At 41.3% G+C, this 22,342-nt stretch overlaps 2 protein-coding genes across 3 annotated transcripts in view; one reads left to right on the top strand and one right to left on the bottom strand.

Moving 5' to 3' along the window:
* The window catches only part of FANCM (FA complementation group M), a 2,552,324-nt gene that overhangs the window by 541,745 nt on the left and 1,988,237 nt on the right, over window positions 1–22,342 (top strand). The gene's annotated exons all lie outside the window — the stretch shown is intronic.
* LOC122804424 (heme-binding protein 1-like) overlaps window positions 10,821–22,342 on the bottom strand; it is a 387,784-nt gene continuing 376,262 nt past the window's right edge. Inside the window, exon 5 of the mRNA XM_044074267.1 lies at window positions 10,821–11,194. Coding sequence (XP_043930202.1) covers window positions 11,023–11,194 — 172 coding nt within the window. The 3' untranslated portion in view covers window positions 10,821–11,022. The remainder of the gene's footprint in view (window positions 11,195–22,342) is intronic.

Here is a 22,342-nt window from a genome sequence, read left to right as displayed (position 1 = left end):
CAGATGGGTCTGGAGCCGCTGAGCAGGCACCGTCTTTTGAGGGTATATTCAGACTTAAAACATCTTTACATCAAACCGACTTCAGCTTCAAAGACAAAGGCTAAAGCACCTTCTGAAGCAAAGAAACAAACTCAAGAGCCACGTGGACAGGCCTCTATGCACAAAAAACAGATGCTCAAAATGGCCAAAGACTTGATTACCTTGATCAGGGGTTCCCATTTCTCTCCTGATAAGAGGCCTAGGCAAGAGACTGACTATGAATCTTCAGGTTTCTATTTCTTCTGATTCCTCTTCTGATCAGGAATATTCTCTTCCCCCCATGAGGATTCTGATGCTGAAGAATCTATTCCTTCAGCTTCTCCTCCAGAGGACTATTCTTTTGGGGAAACCTTGCATACCATGAGGGAGCATTTCCACTGGGAGAGCCAAGATTTTTCAGAATCTAAAAAGAGGCTCAGGGATTTCCTTTTACTACTTCAACACAGACCACTAGCCATTCCACCTGTGTTAGACATTGTAGATGATGTGTTTTCGGAGTCTAGTCTTACCCCTGACTCCTTACCCTCCAGCTCCTGTTAAGCCTGACAGATATTACAGGGTTCCTGACTCACATAAATTCCTTTTAAAAAACCCTGCTTCAGACCCAGAAACTAATTCACAGGGTCCCAAGGGAGTTAAGGCTTCCACTGCAAAAAACCCTACCCCCTCTGACAGAGATTCTAGGGCACTGGATAGATGGGGGAAAAAAGGTTTACACATCTGCTACCTTGGCTATAAGGGCCTTAAACGGTCAGTTTCATATGCTCAAAATCAGCAACATGTCATGGCATTGCTTAAACAGAAAATGTTGTTAAACTCAGAATGTGCAGAAAACAAGGAAATGCAGGATTTATTGCATGCAGCTGAACAAGTTGGAAAGCATACTTTGCAATGTGGTTTTGATTCTTTGGAGGCCTCTTGAAGGGCCACAGTTACGGGTTCTGTAATTAGAAGGCATGCTTGGTTAAAGGAACAAAATCTGCCTGATCGTGTCAAAGTTATATTAGATGCACCTTTACAGCATGATACTTTGTTTGGTGTTAAGGCAGAAGAGGTATTAAAGAAAATGGAGGACAAAGCTAAATCTGTGCAAACTGTCAAAGATTTTTTTACAAGTACAGCCACCTAGGTTTAGTAGACACTGGCCAACAAATAATTGGTCCTTTCCTGTGTCAGACAGACCTCAAAGGGGCAGATCCAGATGCCGTAGAGGCAGATCCCAGGTGCAAGGTTCATACAGGTCAAAGCAATGGGGTGCTTCTACCTCCACAGTTGGAGAAGACAAATCACAACCATACAAGAAACAGTCCCAATGACATCCCTCTGCCTGCACCAAGCACTTATCTCCTGGCAGCACCCTTAGGGGGAAAATTAGCACTTTTTTCTCAAAATTGGCACATTATAACCCAGGACAAGTGGGTTCTAAATATCATGTCACAAGGCTACATGTTCCATTTTCATACCCTGCCAAAGGCAAACAGCTGGCCAGATCTGCCAAAAAAAATAAATGGGCAGAGGCACAAAAACAAGTCTCATCCTCATGGACATAGGGACCATTCAACAAGTACCGAGCAAGAGCAGGGACAAGGATTTTACTCGACTGTTCTTGGTACCCAGAAAGGACAAGGCATGGAGGCCAATACTGGACCTATCTATCCTGAACACATTCCTGGATATACCAAAATTCAAGATGTTGACTTTGCAGGAGCTTCTGCCCATGCTGGGCAAGAACGCTTGGCTTGCGACTTTAGACCTAAAAGAGGCATACCAGCATGTCCCAATCAGACAATTATGCAGAAGTTACCTCAGATTCAAGGCTGGCTCAATGCATTACCAATTCTCTGCACTGCCCTTTGGCTTATCTACTGCGCCTAGGGTCTTTACAAAGTGCCTGGCACCAGTAATTGCATTCTGCAGACAAAGAGGAATAAAAATATATCCTTACTTGGACGACTGTCTAATTCAAGCAGAGAACAAAGGACATTCTTCTACAGCATCTGGTGTTTGTAAAAAGACTTCTAACATGCCCAGGGTACACAGTCAACGAAAAGAAATCAAAACTAGTACCCTCTCAAGAGATAATATTTCTGGGTGCAAGCTTAAATACAACTGCCCAGATGGCTTATCTCACACCAGACAAACAAAGGCAACTGACTATTTCAAAATGTTGGCAACAAAGGCCCAGTTATCTGCAAGAAAAATTCTACAGGCTTTGGGCTTCATGGCATCCTGCATCCTACTAATTCCATATGCAAGACTGCATATGAGGAAACTTCAATGGTACCTAAAAAGTGTTTGGACTCAACATTGCCACAACCTGGAAACTATGATTACTCTCATTCCCTGCCTGCAACAGGAGTTTTGATGGTGGGCAAAGGCTTGTCACCAGAACAAGGGGCAGCCATTCACTTTACCCCCAGCCAGGCAGACATTAACAACGGATGCATCAGATTATGCCTGGGGGGGGCCCACATGGCAGGAAGGTGTATTCAAGGCACATGGTCTGCAAACCAAATGCATCTACATATAAATCAAAAAGAGATGCTAGCTGTTCAGAATGCCCTGACAGCCTTCAAGGACCTACTTCATCCGGGACAACTACTGATAAAGGCAGACAATACCACGGTCATGTGGTATATAAACAAGCAGGGAGGCACTCATTCTTACCCCCTTTGCAGACTAGCCATGACTTTGTGGGACACAGCATTGACTTACCAAGTACATCTGTAGGCACAATTCTTGCCAGGAAAGATAAATACTCTGGCAGACAAACTAAGCAGAAACCTCATGGATCCTCACGAGTGGAAATTGGATCCACAAGTCTTCAGCATGATGATAAGGAAATGCGGATGCCCAGAGATAGATCTGTTTGCCTCTACTCACAACTACCAACTAAAAAGATTCTGCACAAGTACTTATCACAGACAAGCATGGAAAGTGGACGCCCTAGCTTTCAGCTGGAAAAGCTTAGCAGTATATGCCTTTCCTCCACTGCCTCTCCTCCCCAAGGTACTCCTAAAGGTCAGACAAGAGAAGTCAAAGATGATACTGATTGCCCCAGACTGGCCCCGCCAGTAATGGTATCCAATCCTAAGGAACTTGTCTCAATGCCCGGCTTGGACCTTGCCTCAAATACCAACTCTACTATCCCAGCAACACAATCAGATCCTGCACAGCCAGCTAAAGACCTTAAATCTGGCAGCATGGCGGATAATGTAGTCATACAAAACGCGCCTCTCACTAAAGCTATGATGGATGTCATTTTGGAGGCCAGAAGGCCTAGTACCAGAAAATCTTATGCTGGAAAATGGAAGAGATTCTGTGCTTGGAACCAGGCACAAGGAATTGACCCAGCTATACCAAATATTCCTCAGATTTTGCAATACTTAACTGAGATGCTGGACAAAGGCCTATCCTTTTCATCAATTAAAATTCATGCCTCTGCCATTTCAGCTCATTACAATACAGAGCCACCAATCTTTTCTCATCCTTTAAGGCAGTACCTCAGAGGAGCCAAAAACTTATGGCCCCCAAGGAGGTCACCAATACCTGCATGGGACCTCAATTATATCTTGGAAAAACTCACCTTGCCTCCTTTTGAGCCAGCCGCTACAGCTGATATAAAGCTTTTATCTTGGAAAACAGCTCTGCTCCTAGCAATAACCTCTGCAAGACGAGTCTCAGAGCTACAGACACTCATGGTTGTGGAACCTTTTATCATTTTTTATCCAGACAGGGTTTCTCTGAGGACAAACCCGACATTTATGTGTAAGGTAGTGTCCAGTGTGGCCCTTAACCAAGCTATTCATCTGCCTACTTTTTATCCAAACCCACAGAATAAGGGGGAGAGAATTCTGCATTTTTTGGACATAGACAGCTACGCTTCTACTTGAACAGAACTAAAGCTTTCAGAAATACAGAGCAACTACTAGTGGCATATGCTGCAGTATCACAAGAAAAGGACATCTCAAAGCAGACTATTTCTAAGTGGATAGGCCACTGCATTCGTTTCTGCTATTCACAACATGGCAAGCCAGTGCCTAAGGGCATTAGGCCACATTCAAACAGAGCAGCAGCCACTTCAGCAGCCTTCCTCAGGGGAGTACCAACCAACCTGGAGTTCAGTGCACACCTTTACAAAGCACTATCATTTACCACTCTACTCTAAATCCAGAGCAGGCTTTGCCACTTCAGTTCTGCAGGACCTCATAGCCGCTCCTAATGCTATATTAGCTCCAGCCTCCCAACCATAGCTTTGGGATTCATCCCAAGTGTAATGACTGCAACAGTGAAACACGAAGAACATAGTACAGTTGTGTACACTTACCATAAATGTAGATGTTCGAGTGTATTCACTGTTGCAGTCCAGGTTACCCACTCATCATCCCCCATATCTTTGCTGGAACTTATCTGCACTTCTCTAATTTATACAACTTATGTGGTGTATTTGCTTGTAGATGAAGGTGTAATATATTTTGGTGCATGCATGTTTTATTGGCATATTTTTTAGCCTACCCTTTTGGGGGCACCTGACATCTGGGGCAAGAAAAACTGAAAAAAATGGCATCGTCTGCATCTTTTATACCCCTGGCGCTCTGACGTCAGGGAAGAGGCGACAGCAACTGACAGACTTAGACTTTGGAATTCAGGCCGACTGGGGGTATCCTGCCAGCAGGATAACCCAAGTGTAATGACTGCAACAGTGAATACACTCGAACATCTACATTTATGGTAAGTGTACACAACTGTACTTTTTGAGGTTGTTTCCTATGTGCAGAGCATAGGTACATTTCTGCACTGTGACCCCTGAAAATAATTCCAAACACCCGAATGTCCAAGAACTAACATGGGCTAAATCTCCCTATTCTTTAATAGGTTGATGTGAAAAGGACGAAACACTTATGGGAAAGCAGAAAAAAGAAACCTTTATCAACAATCAGGCCAAAAACATATGATGTATTTTATGCTTTGCTTGATTTTTCCTAAACCTGAGGCTGTATGACCTTCTGGGTACCTTATGTGTTCTGCCGCGAACTCAAGCACATGAAGAGAATTGCTGTAATTTTTCCTACACTTGATGTTTTCTTTTTCCGTAAGAACTGAACGCATTTTATTTTGTGGACTGACTTTGCTAGTTGTTTTGTCTTTTTCATCTGTTAACATTGGAACTATGCAAAAACATCAAGTCTGTGTCACTATGCTGTAGTGTTTTTATGTCTTTAAGGTGCTGGTATTGTACCAAATTTACCATTCCAAGAAGTCAAGTTAGCAAAATGGCAAAGCAGATGCTGATTTCTTGAACCAGTGTTACGTAGCTTGGGAAAAGAAGTAGCTGTTTTTCTCAACAAGCAGGTGGGCTATGATGTGCTAGAAATTATAAGTGATTCCAAGGGTAGATGGGCCTTAGAGTACATACTCTAACAGGATCCTTTATAAGGATGATATGTAGGGCCCCAGCTGCAATCCTCATAGCTTCTTTGCCAACTTTTTTGAAACCCTAAGGCAGTTTACTCATGAAGGAACTTTAAGTACTGTTAATTGATTACTTTAATGTCACTCTTTATTCCTCAATCGATAAGTAACCCTCTTGCAAGGAGGTGTTTTAGGGCATAAAAAGTAGCACAGGGCTGTATGCTAACTCCGAGATTATCTGACACACAGGGTATTGCAAACATAAGATCCAGGGTACACCTTTTCATCTCTGGGATACGAGTCCATTGCAGATCAGATTACTGGCTCTTCTCTTCCACCTGCATGCAAATAGCTTCACCCCTGGTCAGCATCTAATCACAAAGTCATTTTCATTAAATTAGGATTCACAAAAAAAACTGTGGCAGTTGGACCCGTTAATTTTGTGAGGCCTGCAGGTATTGCAGAATGCCAAAGACCACTTGTGGAAATTTATATAATTTGATCTATTTAACTCGATGCCATTTAATTCCTGTAAGAGTCTTGCACCCTCAAACTTTATAACCTCTGCACAGTAATAAATGTCCTTCTCATCCACAAACGCAGGGTGATGCAACATTTTCAACTGGAGATTCTAGATGCCCAAGACAAATGTATACTATCTAAATTCAAGAACTTGACAATCAGAGAATTACAAAAATGTAAAGATAATACTGACAGAAGAGGAAAAAGAGCTGCCTCAGACTAAAAAAATATGTAGTCAGTACCCACTGTGGGTCCTGTTTGTTTGTCTCTAATAACACCCAATGACAATTGCATCTTTTAGCATTAGGGAGAATCAGTGCAGTGAAAATACTCTTTAATCCTAAGTTATTTATCCTAAGCCACATTACAATCCCTAACTGAAACAAGTGATTAAAGGTAATGCAGAATTTGATAAAATAGTTCATTTTGGGGTAAGGGGAGAGATGCAGACACAAGTTCTTTAGGACTGTACTGTACTTCCCTAGTCAAAATGGATGGATTGTTGCAAAAGCATTCATCTATGAGCAGAAACTTTTACTGTGTAAAAGATCCTTACTTCCCCTCCCTATGGCTGCATCTGTTTGCTAGCCTATTCATCAGCAGGTCACACCTTGCTGTGTTTTGGTATAATAAATGCCTCCCCTTCTTCTGGTCACTTTTCCTGTTTGCTCTCACTGCACAGAATGGCAAATGCTTTTTCAGAAGATGATCAAATGTAGTTATTTATGAGGTGTAGACTTTCCATTGTGGGACCATCCAAATCTCAGTATTGGAGATATCAAAATATTATGATTAGTTTGGGAAAAAGGTGGCATGACCCTCCTTAGAGACATGGTCGAATGAGTTAGTAAAAGGTGAGCAGTGACATCTTTCCAGACCATTAAAAGATTCTCAAGTCCTAGAAATATTGGATATATTTGTAAATGTGTCACACCATTTCTCCTCTCCAGTAAGGGAACTAATAAACACTCTCCCCTTCACCCTCTTTTACACTGTGTAGGAATGTTTTGTACGCAAAGTTGGAACACAAAATATTCACGTTGCTAATTATTGTGGGATCTTATGCAAGCTCTTCATAGATGATGTTAATCAACTATTGTCGTCCTTTTGTATAGTTATCTAATGGGTAAATATTGGTGGACATGACACAGAAGGTGGATCTGCAAGTAGGTCTGTTAAAGCACTTGAGTACCTTCCCCAGGTTTACGAAACATCAGTTAGAGTATGTTTGAAGGTTACTGGACTTGTGTTCAAATCAGTGACTCCTATTTTTCCTCTCATAAACAGTATGTAGAATGGTGGGGCCTCTTGGGTAAAAATGTACATACATTTTGGGTATGTCCAGCTGTAATGGAAATATGGGGAGACACCTGGAAATTTGGGTTTGAGTTATTGAGGATTGCTGTTGGCAAATTCTGCTGAAAGCTGGATGTTACACTGACTGCTTGAGATATTTACTTCTTGAGAAGAGGGCATTGGTACTTCAGTGGGTGTAGTACCATGTTGGTATATTGGCTCACACTGGAATAGTGTCATTCCTCTTGATGGTGGAGAGTACTCTTTCTTTGTATGTGTTTGTCAGGATGCTCAGTTAAGATAAATGATGTCACTGGTTCACCTGAAGATTCCTGCAAAGTGAGAGATGCTACAGATCCGGACAGAAGGCTACAATGCTGTAACTACTGCATTGCAGAATTATGTAGGTTAGAATAAAGAAGTGCAGTAATTGCTATAACAGTTACTGTTGTGAGGCTGCCTAACTGTATACTAAGCTTCTTAAGCAACACTTCTCTTACATATTTATTAATATAATTAGTGTTAGCGCTACTGTGTAGTAGTGTACTTTCTTTTAGTAGTGAAGTCTTTTACAATAGTCATTCTGTGTAGTTTGTGTTCTATATGTGTTGCCATTGTTTACTTACCTGATTTGGTATAGATTGGTATAGGGTGTGTTGCGACCCATACTTAGTTCTTCACTTTTGCTGTTAGATTGCAAAGCAGTGCTGTTATTGTTATAGATGTTATCGTTTTGCAATTAAAAAGTAATTCTGGTTCTGAACTAAGTATTTAAGTAGTAGGGATAAGAAGGGCTCTGTCTTTGGTCCAGCAGATGCAGAAGGGTGAAGCTTGTCTCTAGAAATACTTCTTAGATGTAGCAGTAAATTTTGGAATAAATGTTTTTTTTAACCTAAAATATTAATTTTCAAAGTATCAGCACCTGTCACACATCTTGATACAGAGCTGTGGAGAGGAAACTTTTAAAATGTTTTTCTAATCCTCCTCCTTTGCAGCTGAATGCATTGCTTTAATGAAAAAAATTGCCTTAGCAGGTTGTACCTGCAGCACATTTAGCACATTAGATGTTTTAATTTACAAGGTAATCAGGTACCATGGATGTCTGTATGACGCTTTTAGTAGTCTCTAATCATATGGTTTCTGCTGTTGGGCTTATGTGCAGGCCATTGTCATCTGTAGGCTAGAGTCAAACATTTGTTTGTTGTGTCCTTTGTCTCAGTAGTGTGCTTATTTATTTTATTTAATAGGATACTAAAGCCTGCTAGCAACTAAACTAAATTTTCAAACAAAAAAAGAAAAAAAGAAAATGAATTTAAAATCTGAAGTGCCTGCATTCTAATCCTATCCTCTTTGCATTACTTGATATATAAATCCATTAAACATCTCTCTAGATTCACAGCTTCCCCAGAGTGCTTACTCTAATGTAAGTGAGTGAGGAATTCCCCAGACTGCATTGTGGCACTGCAATGACTTGTGATTTAATAGCAGTCTAGGGGAGTGCACTGAGAGAGACCATTTTATTCCATTTGAGTGGTATCTTGCTATTACAGTACATCCTGTATTCTGTAAGATTTCTTCTGGTCCATAAGAGCAGGTGCTGTAAAATGGAGTTGTCATTATTTTGTTAACTGGAGTGACAAAATATGACTGGAATTGTTGAGAAATGGGTAATGTACAAATAGTGGAAAAAACTATATTTTATTAAGTCGGCTTGCAAGAATTATACCATTATGGCAAAGCTTAATAAACTGTGCTTGAGTTAAGGGAATTAGTTATGTGCATATAGTTTATAGAATCTGTGCGTGTGTGCATGCAAGTGTATGTGTCCATACTTTGAGAGGTTTGCCTACTTTGTTACAAATGTATGTTCTGTGATTTGTCTTTGGGATTAACCTGCATAATTGAAAGAATTTAGCAGCTGTATTCAGTGACAGTGCCAGCTGTATAACAGAGAGTCAGTATACTGGGCTGGATCTCTTAGTACTGATGGAAATCCTCAGAACCAGAAATCACGTTTTTTTTCCCGCTATGCTAACTTACTGTGCATTATAAATGCTTATGTACATCGTACCACTTAGAAGAATTATGTTTAAGTCCATTGAGAAGGACTGACAAAGTGTCTGCTGTTTTATGTTCATGTGTAGTTTCTGTCTCTTCCACTGTTTTAACTGGTACAGTAGAATTTCTTGGGATGAAATCATATTGGGAGCACTTGCTGGTTTTGAGAAAGTACCCAAATCCACCAGTTTGGATGAATTCCCAGGCATCATCTTGAATTGGATAGTGTACTGTTTTAACATGTATTTTGTAATTATTTTATGATTCTCTCTTTATTGTTACATTGTTCCTGTAAAACTTGGGTTCTTTCTTGGCATGAATGCTTTGTTGCAAGTAAAACTATTTAGAATAATTAAGATAATACATTAATCCATGCTTATGGAAAACATCAGACAAAGTAGCCTGAAAAGTGTTAGTTAAATATCAAGTTTCCAAAAACAAACTCTGTTCAAAAAAATGTCAGGTAGCACTTAGGATCAAGGAGGACTAATTAAATGGTTACTACCCATTGTGATTGTATGGAAATGAGATATTGTCTCACTAAATTCTGAAATAAAATAAGTAATTTTGAAATAAAAATGAAGATTAAATGCAAGTATGAGCAGTAGATTATACTGTAGTGCTGAACCTGCTTATTACTTTATCAGCACTTGACACACAGCTACTGTTCCCCTTGTTATACCAAGAAATGCACTTAAAGCTTGGTATCACATCACTGTGTGGCTGGTGTGTACTGCACATGTATGAACATATTCAGCCATCCGGTAGCACTTCCACACTTTTTATCCAACCATCCACAACTCCTTTTTCCCATTTCTGCACAAGGGGTCTCAGTAGTGTGCTTCAACAGTGACAATTATCTAGAGCCAAGGTTTACACAGCCAGGGGGCTAGCCTTGCAGTGAATTTCCACACTTTTTATATTCTATTAAAAAAAACTTGTAACTGTTACAGTTAGCACATAAGCTAACTAAAGTTAGTTAATGGTGAAAGTAACAAAATTCCTTTAAATCTTAAAGAAGTTAGTTCATACAGTTTTCTGTTTAAAGTACAGAGTATAACTGATCTTAAGTAGAATAATTGTTGTCTCCGAGTCCTCGTTTGTATTCTGTTCGGCTGGTGTGTGTTATTGTCCCATTACAAGTTGAAGATATAATTGCCATATTTGTACCTCTGTGCAACACTTAGACATATGTGAAAATAGATACTTTGTCTTTGGCATCAGAGTATGGCTTACTACAGTACATAATCCCTCTCTTAAGGCGCAGCATTTGTGCTTCAGTCTGGTTGCTAAATTTGTTCCGAACTGAACATTCTACGGGTAACAGTTGGACTCAAACTTAGGATCTCAGAATATGTTCTTACTTAAAATTTATACCTTAATTGTTAGGATGTACTGATATTTAAATTAATATTTATTAGATTTCTGTCATTGTAATGGTTTCCCTGTTTTTCTTAAGAGCCGCTAGAGAGGGAGAGAGAGAGAGAGCAGCAGTAGTTACAAAACATATATATTTTTTAGAACCATATTCATTTGTGCACTTCTAAACAGATTGTCTCGCATTTTGCAGTTTGATGGTTTCTTCTCAGTGGATATATCTGACATACCTAAATATGAAGATGTAGTCCATTGTGAATGCCAGTGCAGTCTATATAATTCCAGTATTTTGTAGTACAATATCCAAACAGAGTTCAGTTATGGCCTATAAAGGAACCAGATCTCATTGTGACGACTGGGAGCAGCTGGATTGGTATATCCTGCTATGATGTAGGTATCATTCAGATGTAGCTCGGGACTGTCAAGAAGCTCTGTAAACAGATTAATTTCTCTCATGATTGTTTCTTCATCGGTGGCTCCACTGAAGGACCTATTAACAAATAGAGTTCAAATTAGTAAGGCCATTGTCTTTGTTATATTTCCGAGCATGTTAAACATTGTTTATTTGAATATTAACTGGGCTAGAACACTGACTTAAATGTATCTTTTTCAGGCTAAGCCATAAAGCTAATCTCAAATAGTTAAAAGTAATAATCTGACGTCCTTTTCATTCTTCCTCATTGAATGGGTTATGGGTCCGATCCTCAAATCTGACTCTGCTGCATACTACAGACTTTGGATCCAACTCTTGAGCTCCTCCCTCTACCCATAATGCCTTAGTCCATCCCCAATGTCCCTGATCTCGTTTACCACCATCCTTCTCCCGTAGCATTTACTTACCATTTAGGTAGTTGTAAGTGAATAAGGTTTAATTCCTTTTACTCAATATTTATTCCTCTTCTATATTTTACCTTAACTATAATATTTTGAACCTCCCTCAAAGTTTTTCAGGGTTTTCTGCATTAGACCATCTACTATTTTTATAGTAGTCTATCAGACTTACCATTGTTGGTATTTTGCCTTTCTTCTGTCCTCTCTAACTATTACCATATTAAACAGGGTATTCATTTTTACTGTTGGTGGTATATTTTCCTTCCATAAAAAAAAAAAATCTGTCCTTGCTTCAGTTAGTTTCTATTTTTCTGACAAGCCAACAGGTTTCAAGAAATGTACTTCCTGTGGCATAAAATCCCTAACTTGGATGCCCACAGGGAGCGAGTTTATTATTTAGGTGCGGCTCATTTAAATACAAAACTGTACTATTATGCAGGTTTTAATTAGAGCCATAGCTGGCAGGCATAGTAAATTCATACTTAAAAGATTTGCTTCCTTCCTCTTCAAAACCCCAGTAAGTCTTCAAATGCTCCGTCAGAGCACAGGAAGCATTCGCTCCAAAGTCTTTCCGTAAACCACCATTAAAAGTTCTCAAATCTTCAGATCAGAGTTCGTTAGACTTGAAATGACAAATTGTGGCCCTAAGCTTTCGGATCCCATTGTTATTTCTCCCAGTCCTATCACCCAGATTACAGATCCTATATTGTCGAATCGTAAGCCTAGCACATCTTACAGTCTGATGAAAAAACTGTGGACCCTAAGCTTTCGGATCCTAAGTCTTTGGTTCCCATTGTTATTTCACCCAAATCTACCATCCAGATTGTGGATAAAAAAATCACCGGATCCTAAGCCCTAGCACATCTTACAGTCTGAGGACTCGCTGACCAGAGTTTATGATAGACCCTATCTCTTCTCGGCTCCACACACTTTTTATGCAGACACATAAAAAGTATTACAGACCTCAGTCTACTGCTTAATCCATCAGGCTCTCCGGGAGTCTTTCTGAAGCAAATGCAGGAGTATGATAAAAGTTCCTTAGAGCTCAGGTCCATATGGAGGTTATCTTGGCTCTGTTCCCCATTAGATCCAGGAGCTTTCCTGTCACTTTCCCACATAGTTTTATCTCCTCCTCCAATCTGTTCTTTGGTTCCAGAGCCCCAGGATCTGACTGTTCTGAGAGTTATTTTGTTGGATCTCAGGAGAACCACTATGACTTTGACAGTATCCCTGACCAGTTCTGATGTTCATTGTGTTTCACTGTTGCAGTCATTACATTTGGGTAATCTGCTGGCAGGTTGCCCTCAGTCGGCCTGATTAACAAAGTCTTGGGTCCTGCGTTGGTTGCAATCTCTTCCATGACGTCAGGGGTATAAAACATGCAGCCGACGCCATTACATCAGACTTATTTGCCCTGTGGTGCCCGAAGCAGAAGCAGTTCACAAGTGCCAGTCAGCCGACTCCTGAAATTTTCGTTTTCAAGTTTCAGAACCGAAGTCTTCAACTAAAAGCTAAGTACCCCATTGGGGAAACTTTTTCTTGCTCCTTTCCAATGTCAGTAAAAGTTAATAATTGTATTACTTGTGGGAAGCAAATACCTCATAAGGACTTTCATTTGTACTGTATTCCTTGCCTAGGCCCTGACCACGACATACCTTGCTGCCGGTTTTGTGCTTTATTTAATCAGCGCACTATCCGTCGTCGGTACATTTTTTGCTTCAAAATATTTCGGTTCTCGGTTTAATTATCCAGAAATGATGGTTAGCCATCCGACTACCGGAATACCGAAAAAACGCAAAGAAATAGACAGAGACAGGACGTTGAGGTCCAAAGCTGCCGATGACGCTTCTAAGCCAGTTCGCCGGTACTCAGTAAGGCGCTTTTGCAGCCCCTGATACCCACTACTTCTGATTTGCAAGCCTCTACTGAGACCCATTCAGAGTCCGGTATGCTGCGAGATACTTAACATATGGAACCCGTGGATGTCTGTACCTTGGATGGGTACGGAGCCGCTGAGCAGGCACCGGCTTCTGAAGGTGTATTCAGGCCTACAGACTTGCATATTAAACAAACTCAAACTTCAGTGTTAAGGCCTAAATCTCGATCTATGTCTAAAAAAACCGACGCCCAGGCCACATGTTCAGGCCCCTATGCCTAAAAAACAAATGATCAAAAATGGCTGAAGATTTAATTACTCTAATCAGGGGTAGTCAACCCCCCACCTCCAAGAGGCCTAGGATTGAATTTGACTATGAATCTTCTGAACAGGACTCTGTTTCTTCTGACTCTTCTAATGATCTGGATTTGTCCATACCTACTTATGGGGATTCTGATGCAGAGGATTCCATTCCCTCTGCTTCTCTGCCTGAGGATTTCTCTTTTGGGGAAACTTTACATACCTTAAGGGAGCATTTCCACTAGGAAAGTCAGGATTTCTCTGAATCCAAAAAGAGGCTTAGGGATTTCCTTCTTCCTCCTCAGCATAGGCCTTTGGCTATACCTACTGTATTAGATATTATGTTTTCGGAATCCAGTATGGCCCCTATTCCTTGCCTTCAGCCCCTTGCAAACCAGACAGAGATACTACAGGGTTCCTGACTCCCACAAATTCTTTTTCAAGAATCCTGTTGCGGACCCTGAAACTATTTCTCAGGGGCCCAAGGGCATTAAGGCTTCTACTGCTAAAAATCCTACCGCTTCTGATAGGGACTCCAGGGCGCTGGATAGATGGGGTAAAATGGTTTATACTTCTGCAACCTTAGCAATCAGGGCTTTAAACTGTCAATTTCATATGCTAAAATATCAACAGCATATCATGGGACGTCTTAAACAGAAAATGATGTTGATTTCTGATTGTGTGGAGAATAAAAATTTGCAGGATTTATTGCATTCAGCTGAACAAGTTGGCAAACATACTTTGCAATGTGGTTTTGATTCTTTAGATGCCTCTTGTAGGGCTGCTGTTACTGGGTCTTTGCTTAGAAGGCATGCTTGGCTTAAGGAGCAATCTTTGCCTGATCATGTTAAAGCAAAACTTTTGGATGCTCCTTTACAGCAGGACCGCCTATTTGGCAGTAAGGCTGAAGAAGTCCTAAAAAAGACGGAAGATAAAGCTAAATCAATGCAAACTGTGAAAGATTTCTTACAAGTGCAACCTCACAGATTTAGTAGGCATTGGCCTACTAAGAACTGGTCCTTTCCAGCTCCTTCCAGAGCCACTACGACCAAACCCAGACATTCAGGTTTCAGTTCCAAGGGACTTTCAGAACTAAGCAATGGGGTGCTTCCACTTCCAAATCTGGAAACAACAAGGCACCACCCTATGGTAAACAGTCTCAATGACTTCCCTTTGAAATTATCAAGCGCTTACCTCTTAGCTGCCCCTTTGAAGGGAAAACTGGCTCTTCATTCAAGAAACTGGCAACTTATAACCCAGGACAAATGGGTTTTAAACATAGTGTCCCAAGGATACAGATTTCTTTTCTACACGCTGCCAACTCCAAATGGGTGGCCAGACCTGCCCCCAAATCAGTGGACAGAGGCTCAGACAAGTACCTTCCCTCCTAAACATGGGGGCTATTTAGCTAGTACCAAAAGAGGAAAAGGGACAAGGTTTCTATTCCAGACTTTTCCTGGTATCCAGAAAAGACAAATCATGGCGACCAATTCTGGACCTGTCTACTCTAAACACCTTTCTGGACATTCCAAAATTCAGGATGCTGACTCTTCACCAGTTACTTCCTATGCTAGGCAAGGATGTCTGGTTGGCAACTTAAAAGAGGCTTACCTGCATATCTCAATCAGGGAATCTTGCAGAAGATTCCTATGCTTCAAAGCAGGCTGCATGCATCGTCAGTTCTCTGCACTGCCCTTTGGCTTGTCTACTGCACCTAGGGTATTCACAAAGTGCCTGGCTCCAGTAATTGCACTTTGCAGGCAAAGAAATATTCAAATATATCCATACCTGGACAATTGTCTAATTCAGGCAGAAAACCAGGCCATTCTTCTAAATCATATTGTGTTTGTAAAAAGAGTTCTAACCTGTCTAGGGTACATGATAAAAGGAAATCTCAACTGGTACCCTCTCAAAAGATTACATTCCTGGGTGCAAGCTTGAATACAACTTGCCAAGATGACTTTCCTTACGCCAGAAAAGCAAATTCATTTGGTGACTTCAAAGGTGGCCACAAAAACCCTGCTACCTGCAAGGCAAATACTGCAAGCCTTGGGGATCATGGCCTCCTGCATTCTTTTAATTCCATATGCAAGACTGCATATGAGGAAACTTCAGTGGTACTTAAAAAGTTTATGGAGTCAACATTGTCACAGCCTGGAAACAATGATTCCTATCATACCTTGCCTGCGCTTAGAGTTCCTATGTTGGGCAGAGGCCTTCCACCAAAACAAGGGACTGCCATTCACACCACCCCCTGCCACCCAAACCCTAACTATAGATGCATCAGACTATGCATGGGGGGCTCATCTGGCAGGGAAGTGCATTCAGGTCAAATGGAGCCCAAATCAAATGCACCTTCATATCAACCAAAAAGAAATGCTAGCTGTACAGAATGCACTGACAGCCTTCAAGGAATACCTTCAGCCAGGACAATTACTGATAAAGACGGGACAACACCACGGTTATGTGGCACATAAACAAGCAGGGGGTACACATTCCTACCCCCTCTGCAGACTAGCCATGGCATTGTGGAAGACGGCCTTCAGCTACCAAGTACAACTACAAGCTCAATTCCTGCCAGAAAAGCAGAACGTTCTGGCAGACGAGCTAAGCAGAAATCTCACGGACCCTCACGAATGGAAACTGGAACCACGGATTTTCAACATGTTGACATGCAAATGGGGGAGCCCAGACATAGATCTTTTTGCCTCACCCCAGAACTACCAGTTGGACAAATTTTGCACAAGACCTTATCACAATAAAGCCTGGAAAGTGGATGCTCTGTCCTTCAGCTGGAAAAACCTATCAGTCTATACCTTCCCCCCTCTCCCTTTGCTCTCCAAAGTTCTACTAAAAGCCAAACAGGACAAGCCAAAAATGATTTTGATTGCTCCAGACTGGCCACGCCAACACTGGTACCCTCTCCTGCGCAGTGTGTTACACATTTCTCTGTGGCACCTGCCTCAGACACCTTCCTTACTGTCTCAGCAGGAGAACCAAATTCTGCACCCTCAGCTCCAAACATTGAATCTTGCAGCTTGGCTAATCATTCAAATTCCCCCTTAGCATCCCTCAGCAAACCTGTGAGGGATGTCATTTTGGAGGCGAGAAGACCTAGTACTAGAAAATCTTATGCTGACAAATGGAAAAGATTCTGTGCCTGGAATCAATCTCAAGGGATGAGCACAGCAGTGCCCAGTTTACCTCAGATTTTGCAATACTTAACTGAGATGCTTCACAAGGGCCTGTCTTTTTCCTCCATTAAAATCCACACCTCAGCCATTTCAGCTCATTACAACACAGACCCCGCCCTCCTCTTCTCTCATCCTCTTCTGAAGCAGTTCCTTGGAGGGGCCAAATATTTGAGACCACCAAGGAGAGCTCTAACCCCTGCCTGGGACCTTAACTTTGTTTTGGAGAAACTCACTCTACCTCCTTTCGAGCCAGCTGCTACTGCAGACTTAAAATTTCTTTCTTGGAAAACAGCTTTTCTTTTAGCAATCACTTTAGCTAAAAGGGTATCTGAATTACAGGCCCTTATGGCTGTGGAGCCTTTCATCATCTTTCATGCAGACAGGGTGTCCCTCAGAACCAATCCATCCGAAGCCCAAGGTGGTATCCAGTGTGGCTCTTAATCAATCCATTCATTTGCCAACCTTCTTTCCCAATCCACAGAACAGAGGGGAACGGATACTGCATTCCTTAGATGTACACAGACAACTCAGATTCTACTTGAACAGGACTAAATCTCAAAGGAAATCTGAACAACTGATGGTAGCATTTGCTGCAGGGGCAGAGGGCAAGGCTATTTCAAAGCAAACCATTTCTAAATGGATAGGCCATTTCATTCATTTCTGCTATAAGCACCATGGAAAACCTATCCCTCAGGGGATCAGACCTCACTCCACCAGGGCTGCATCTACCTCTACAGCCTTTCTCAGAGGCTTTCCTACCAGGGACATCCTAGAAGCTGCTACCTGCAGTTCTGTACATACTTTCACCAAGCATTATCATTTGCCAATTTTCTCTAAATCCAGGGCTGTCTTTGCCACTGCAGTCTTGCAGGGCCTTATAGCTGGTCCTAACGCTATCTAAATTCCTCCTCCCAACCAAAGCTTAGGGAATCTACCCAAATGCAATGACTACAACAGTGAAACACAAAGAACATAGTACAGTTGTGTACACTTATAATAAATGTGGATGTTCAAGTGTATTCACTGTTGCAGTCCTGGTTATCCTCCCTCCAGCCCCCTAACTTCTTTTGGCTATACCTCTACTTTCCTTTACTATGCTTAAAGCCTTTTTGGTGTATTTGCTTTTTTGTTGGAGGTATATCATTGTACTTTTATACTTATTTGCTCCCCATTTGGGGGGCACCTGACATCTGGGGCAAGAAAAACTGATGTAATGGCGTCAGCTGCATGTTTTATACCCCTGGCGACCTGACGTAATGGAAGAAGAGACAGCAACCGCCGCAGGAACCAAGACTTTGTTAATCAGGCTGACTGAGGGCTACCTGCAAGCAGATAACCCAGATGTAATGACTGCAACAGTGAATACATTCGAACATATACATTTATGGTAAGGGTACACAACTGTACTTTTTTGACATAGTTTGCTGCTTGTAACATCCATTGCACAGCAATTTCAAATTAAGACTTTTTTATTGGTTTGGAAGGCTTCCCTCTCACCTGTTGTTACAGCGTCTTCTGCTCATTTTCAAACTAACTCACACAGTACTGTGGTTTTATGCCTGCGTTCTATTCTCTCTCAATCCCCAAACTTGCATCTTTATTCCTTTCTAGCCCCTCACATTTTTGCTTGCATCATCATTCCATCTTGAAGGAGCACAGCATGTAGCTACACAAATAAACATATCTCCCTGCCTCCACTCTTCTTTCATGATCACTGTCTGTCAAGCACATATCTAACCCCACCTTTCAGTCTTTTCAAACTCTATGTACTCCACCCACCCCAAAAAAATCCCTGGGGGGGGGTCATCTCCTTTGAAATGTCCTCCCATCTTTTCATCTCAACGTACACTGTCCTGCTGCTCTTGTGTTAATCTTCCACCAGCAGCAATAGGGTTTCCTTCGCTACTGAGTGAAAGTAGACCTCTCATACATCTCTTAAAAATCCTTATTTCATTTACCCAAGTAATTTCCATTCAGCTTCACTTTTCATATACCCACGTATGTACATCCCCGCAACCCTTCTTTCTTACACACTTTTCATTGCATGACATACCCAATTTCACTTGTTTATATTACCAACCCATCTCTTACAAAACAGTCTTTTAAAACTACCCAGATTGCTGTATAAGTGCTCCCCTATAAACTCCTGCTCATATGTAGAAACATTGAAATTAATTCTGACCCATCTCTTTTATCATGTATCTTAATTAACACCCACAGTATCAAGAACAAATGGACCAACCAAACAGATTTTTCTCTGTCCATCACCCTGACTTCATAAGCGTGACATGATCTTTGCTCAAACCCAATGATCACTCCATCTACCACCACTTCCCTGGGTGCATACAACTATTATTTTGATGGGAGACCTGGTTCTACATTTGGTGGTGGAACATTGTTGCATTTTAAATCTAATTTAAATGTCCAACTCTTAGTTCAAAGCAACACTACCACAGACTCTTCCTAACTGGGTACTTCTTGTGCCCTCCCCTAAAAATGTTCATATTCCTCCTCCTGTCACTTACACCCCCCCCACCTCCTTAGCAAGATTCACAACCCTTTTGCTTGAGAATATCTCAGTTCTAATCAGTGCAGTATCTTGGAAATCCTTCAAACTCTCGCAGTTGGTCACTTATCCAACCAGACCAAACCCTAACTCATTTCTTGATCTTATTATTACTAATAAGCCTAACATTATTTCTCAAATTCTCATTAACTCCCCCTTCCTTCAGTGAACATTGCCTAATCAGCTTCAATATTTCTCACCACATAAATAAAATCCCTCCTTTTCTCTCTTATATTTTGGAACAAATCCCAATCCAACATTCTCAAACTATAGGCGGTTCTAGCCTCATTAGACTGGTTTCATATTCTCTCTCTTCTGCTGACCCTAACCACTGCACTATTCTCCTTGTACAATTTCTCACTAACATCCAGGACTCACTTTCCTCAAATTACACTGCTCTATAAACTCCTTAAAAACAACTGGATCACATACGAACTCAAAAGCCTCCTCATTCTCTGGGACAGTGCCTGGCATACTTGGAAAGAGAACACAACCTCAACCTTCAGGTAGCACTATTCTAAGTTAAGCAATTTGGCTACTCTGATGACACAAAAGTCACATTATGAAAAAAAGCATCTGCATCTCTTCCCAACTCGACTAAAAAATTCTGGCCAGCAGTCAACTGCCTGACAGGCTATACTAATCCACTTAGTACCCACTCCTCCTCTTGTCAGCTCACAACAGCTGATTTCAGTCAGCACTTCAGTACACTTCATAACCCTGATTCCATTAATAACTCTTCCTCTCCCTCTAACCCTGTCTTCCACTTATATTCCCACTCTCCATTTCAGAGAGCGCAAACTTAAATACTTGAAGGACTTAAAATTGACTCACCTGCTCTCCTGACAGTCTTCTCTATTGCTTCTTATTCCTGTGTAAAGACTTCATAGCCCTCTTCACATTTGTAGGCTCTGCTTAACTCGGAACATCATGTCTGGTATCTGAAAAAATGGGCATTGCCAAACTCCTGCCCTCATAAAACTCAACCAGTTCATGCCACTGACTTCTGTCCCATCTCCATTCTTTTCATACTTTGTAAAATTCTTGAACACTTGGCTTACAGTCATCACACCCATTATATCTCACAACAGCATTTACTCGCCTCAAAACAGCATGGCTTTTGTACATGTAAGAGCACTTCTGCAGCATTCTGGACACTTAATTGATTATATCCTCCTGGCTATGGGCAAAGGCCTCATCACTGGAGCCATCTTTATTGACCTCACCAGAACATTTGATCTCATTGCCTGTATCATTCTGTTAGATGACATAACTGAATTTGGAATCAGCCCATATGCAACTCCTGAGCGAAGTTTCAAAATTATCTTTCCAATTGGTACTTCTGTTTTCAGTTTCTGAACACCCACTCTGCCTCCACCTTTTTTCTTAAAGGAGTCACTCAGCACTCCATTTTGGCTTCCCTTCCCTTCTTTTTTTTTCCATTTTCATTAATAAACTACCACTTGACTGCCCTTCCCTGTCTCTCTGTCTCTATGCTGATTACTTGGTCTTATTTCACTCAAACCTGACCTCGGCCATGCAAGAGCAACTGCAAGCTGATTTTTTTTTCTTATTAAATGGCTTAATAGCAACAAGCTAATTCTGCACACTTTTAAATAAAAAAATGCTGTTTGGTACCTCCCCTAAACAGCAGAAAAACTCTTGGCGCTTCTTATCCATGACCATCTTGACAACCTCATTGATCAAATCATCCCATTAAAATACCATGGTACATAGCTTTATTCTGCACTGAACAGTCACCTTCACCTAGAACAAATGTGGAAGAAAATAAATTCCCTCCTATTTTGGTCCTATAAAATTTCCCCTTTCTCTCCAGACCAATCAGAAATTTTCTAAGCAAAGGCCACTGGGGCGTTTTTAAGCCTAGCCAATTTAGGTACATACCAAAGTGGATATTGTACTCAATGATGGGTCTGATGAATGCCAAGTACAGAGGAATAATGACCTCATTGGATCTAGATGCCATAACTTTGTTTTTGTGCACAGTATAGAATGATTTCCTCACTAGTGTAAACACTTGATGATGAAAGTCTAGATTACGATTTACATATATCCCCAAGTCCGTGACTACTGGGTCAACTGATGGGGTGTGTTAATATGATATTTACCAAGGGTGAATGACTTCCAGGTGGGTGGTATTGTGCATTTCTTGCCATTTCATTTTAGTCTATGGCTCTGACAGAAGTTATTTGTCCACGTCAGCCCTTCCTGGAGAACATTAGTGTCGGTGAGGGATGCTGTGACTGCTCCTAATTTGCAATCGTCTGCAAGTTTAATCATCTAGTGGGCCTTGACTTCAGAGAAGTAGATGCCAAAAAGGAGCAGTCTAAGGATCTGTCCGTGAGGGACTCCACTTGTGACTGGCCTATTTGTGGAGGTAAACACCCCAATTCTAACTTCCTGCATCCTGTCTGTGAGCCATCTGGATGTTCATTGGGAGACATAAGGGTTTATACCTAACCTCCTGAGTTTGTCAACAATGCCCAAGTGGGGGTATTGTGTCAAATGCCTTGGCCAGGTCAAGGTAGGCAGTATGAACCGTTGCGTCCTCATCCATTGCTTTGGTGACCTTCTCAAAGAATTAGTTAGTTGATTAGGCATGACCTGCCCTTGACAGAACCAAACTGGGTTGGGTTCAATGACTAGAAGGTTCCCTATGTCATTGTTGATAATTTCCAAGGTAATTATTTCAATGGCTTTGCATTTGAGATTAGTGAAACTTGTGGGTCTCTAGTTTCCAGTGTCTGTAGATGGCTACCTTTATGCAGGGGAATGAGTGTTGCTGTTCTCCATTTGTGAGGCGCAAAGCCTGTTTGGAGGCTATGGTTAAGTAGTGATTCCAAAGGGCCT

Source organism: Protopterus annectens, chromosome 6.part0 (genome assembly GCF_019279795.1).
Source record: "Protopterus annectens isolate FY-2018-M chromosome 6.part0, PAN1.0, whole genome shotgun sequence".
In the NCBI taxonomy this organism is placed as follows: domain Eukaryota; kingdom Metazoa; phylum Chordata; order Ceratodontiformes; family Protopteridae; genus Protopterus; species Protopterus annectens.
Note: the sequence above shows the minus strand (reverse complement) of the source record. Positions and strands in the feature narration are given on the sequence as shown.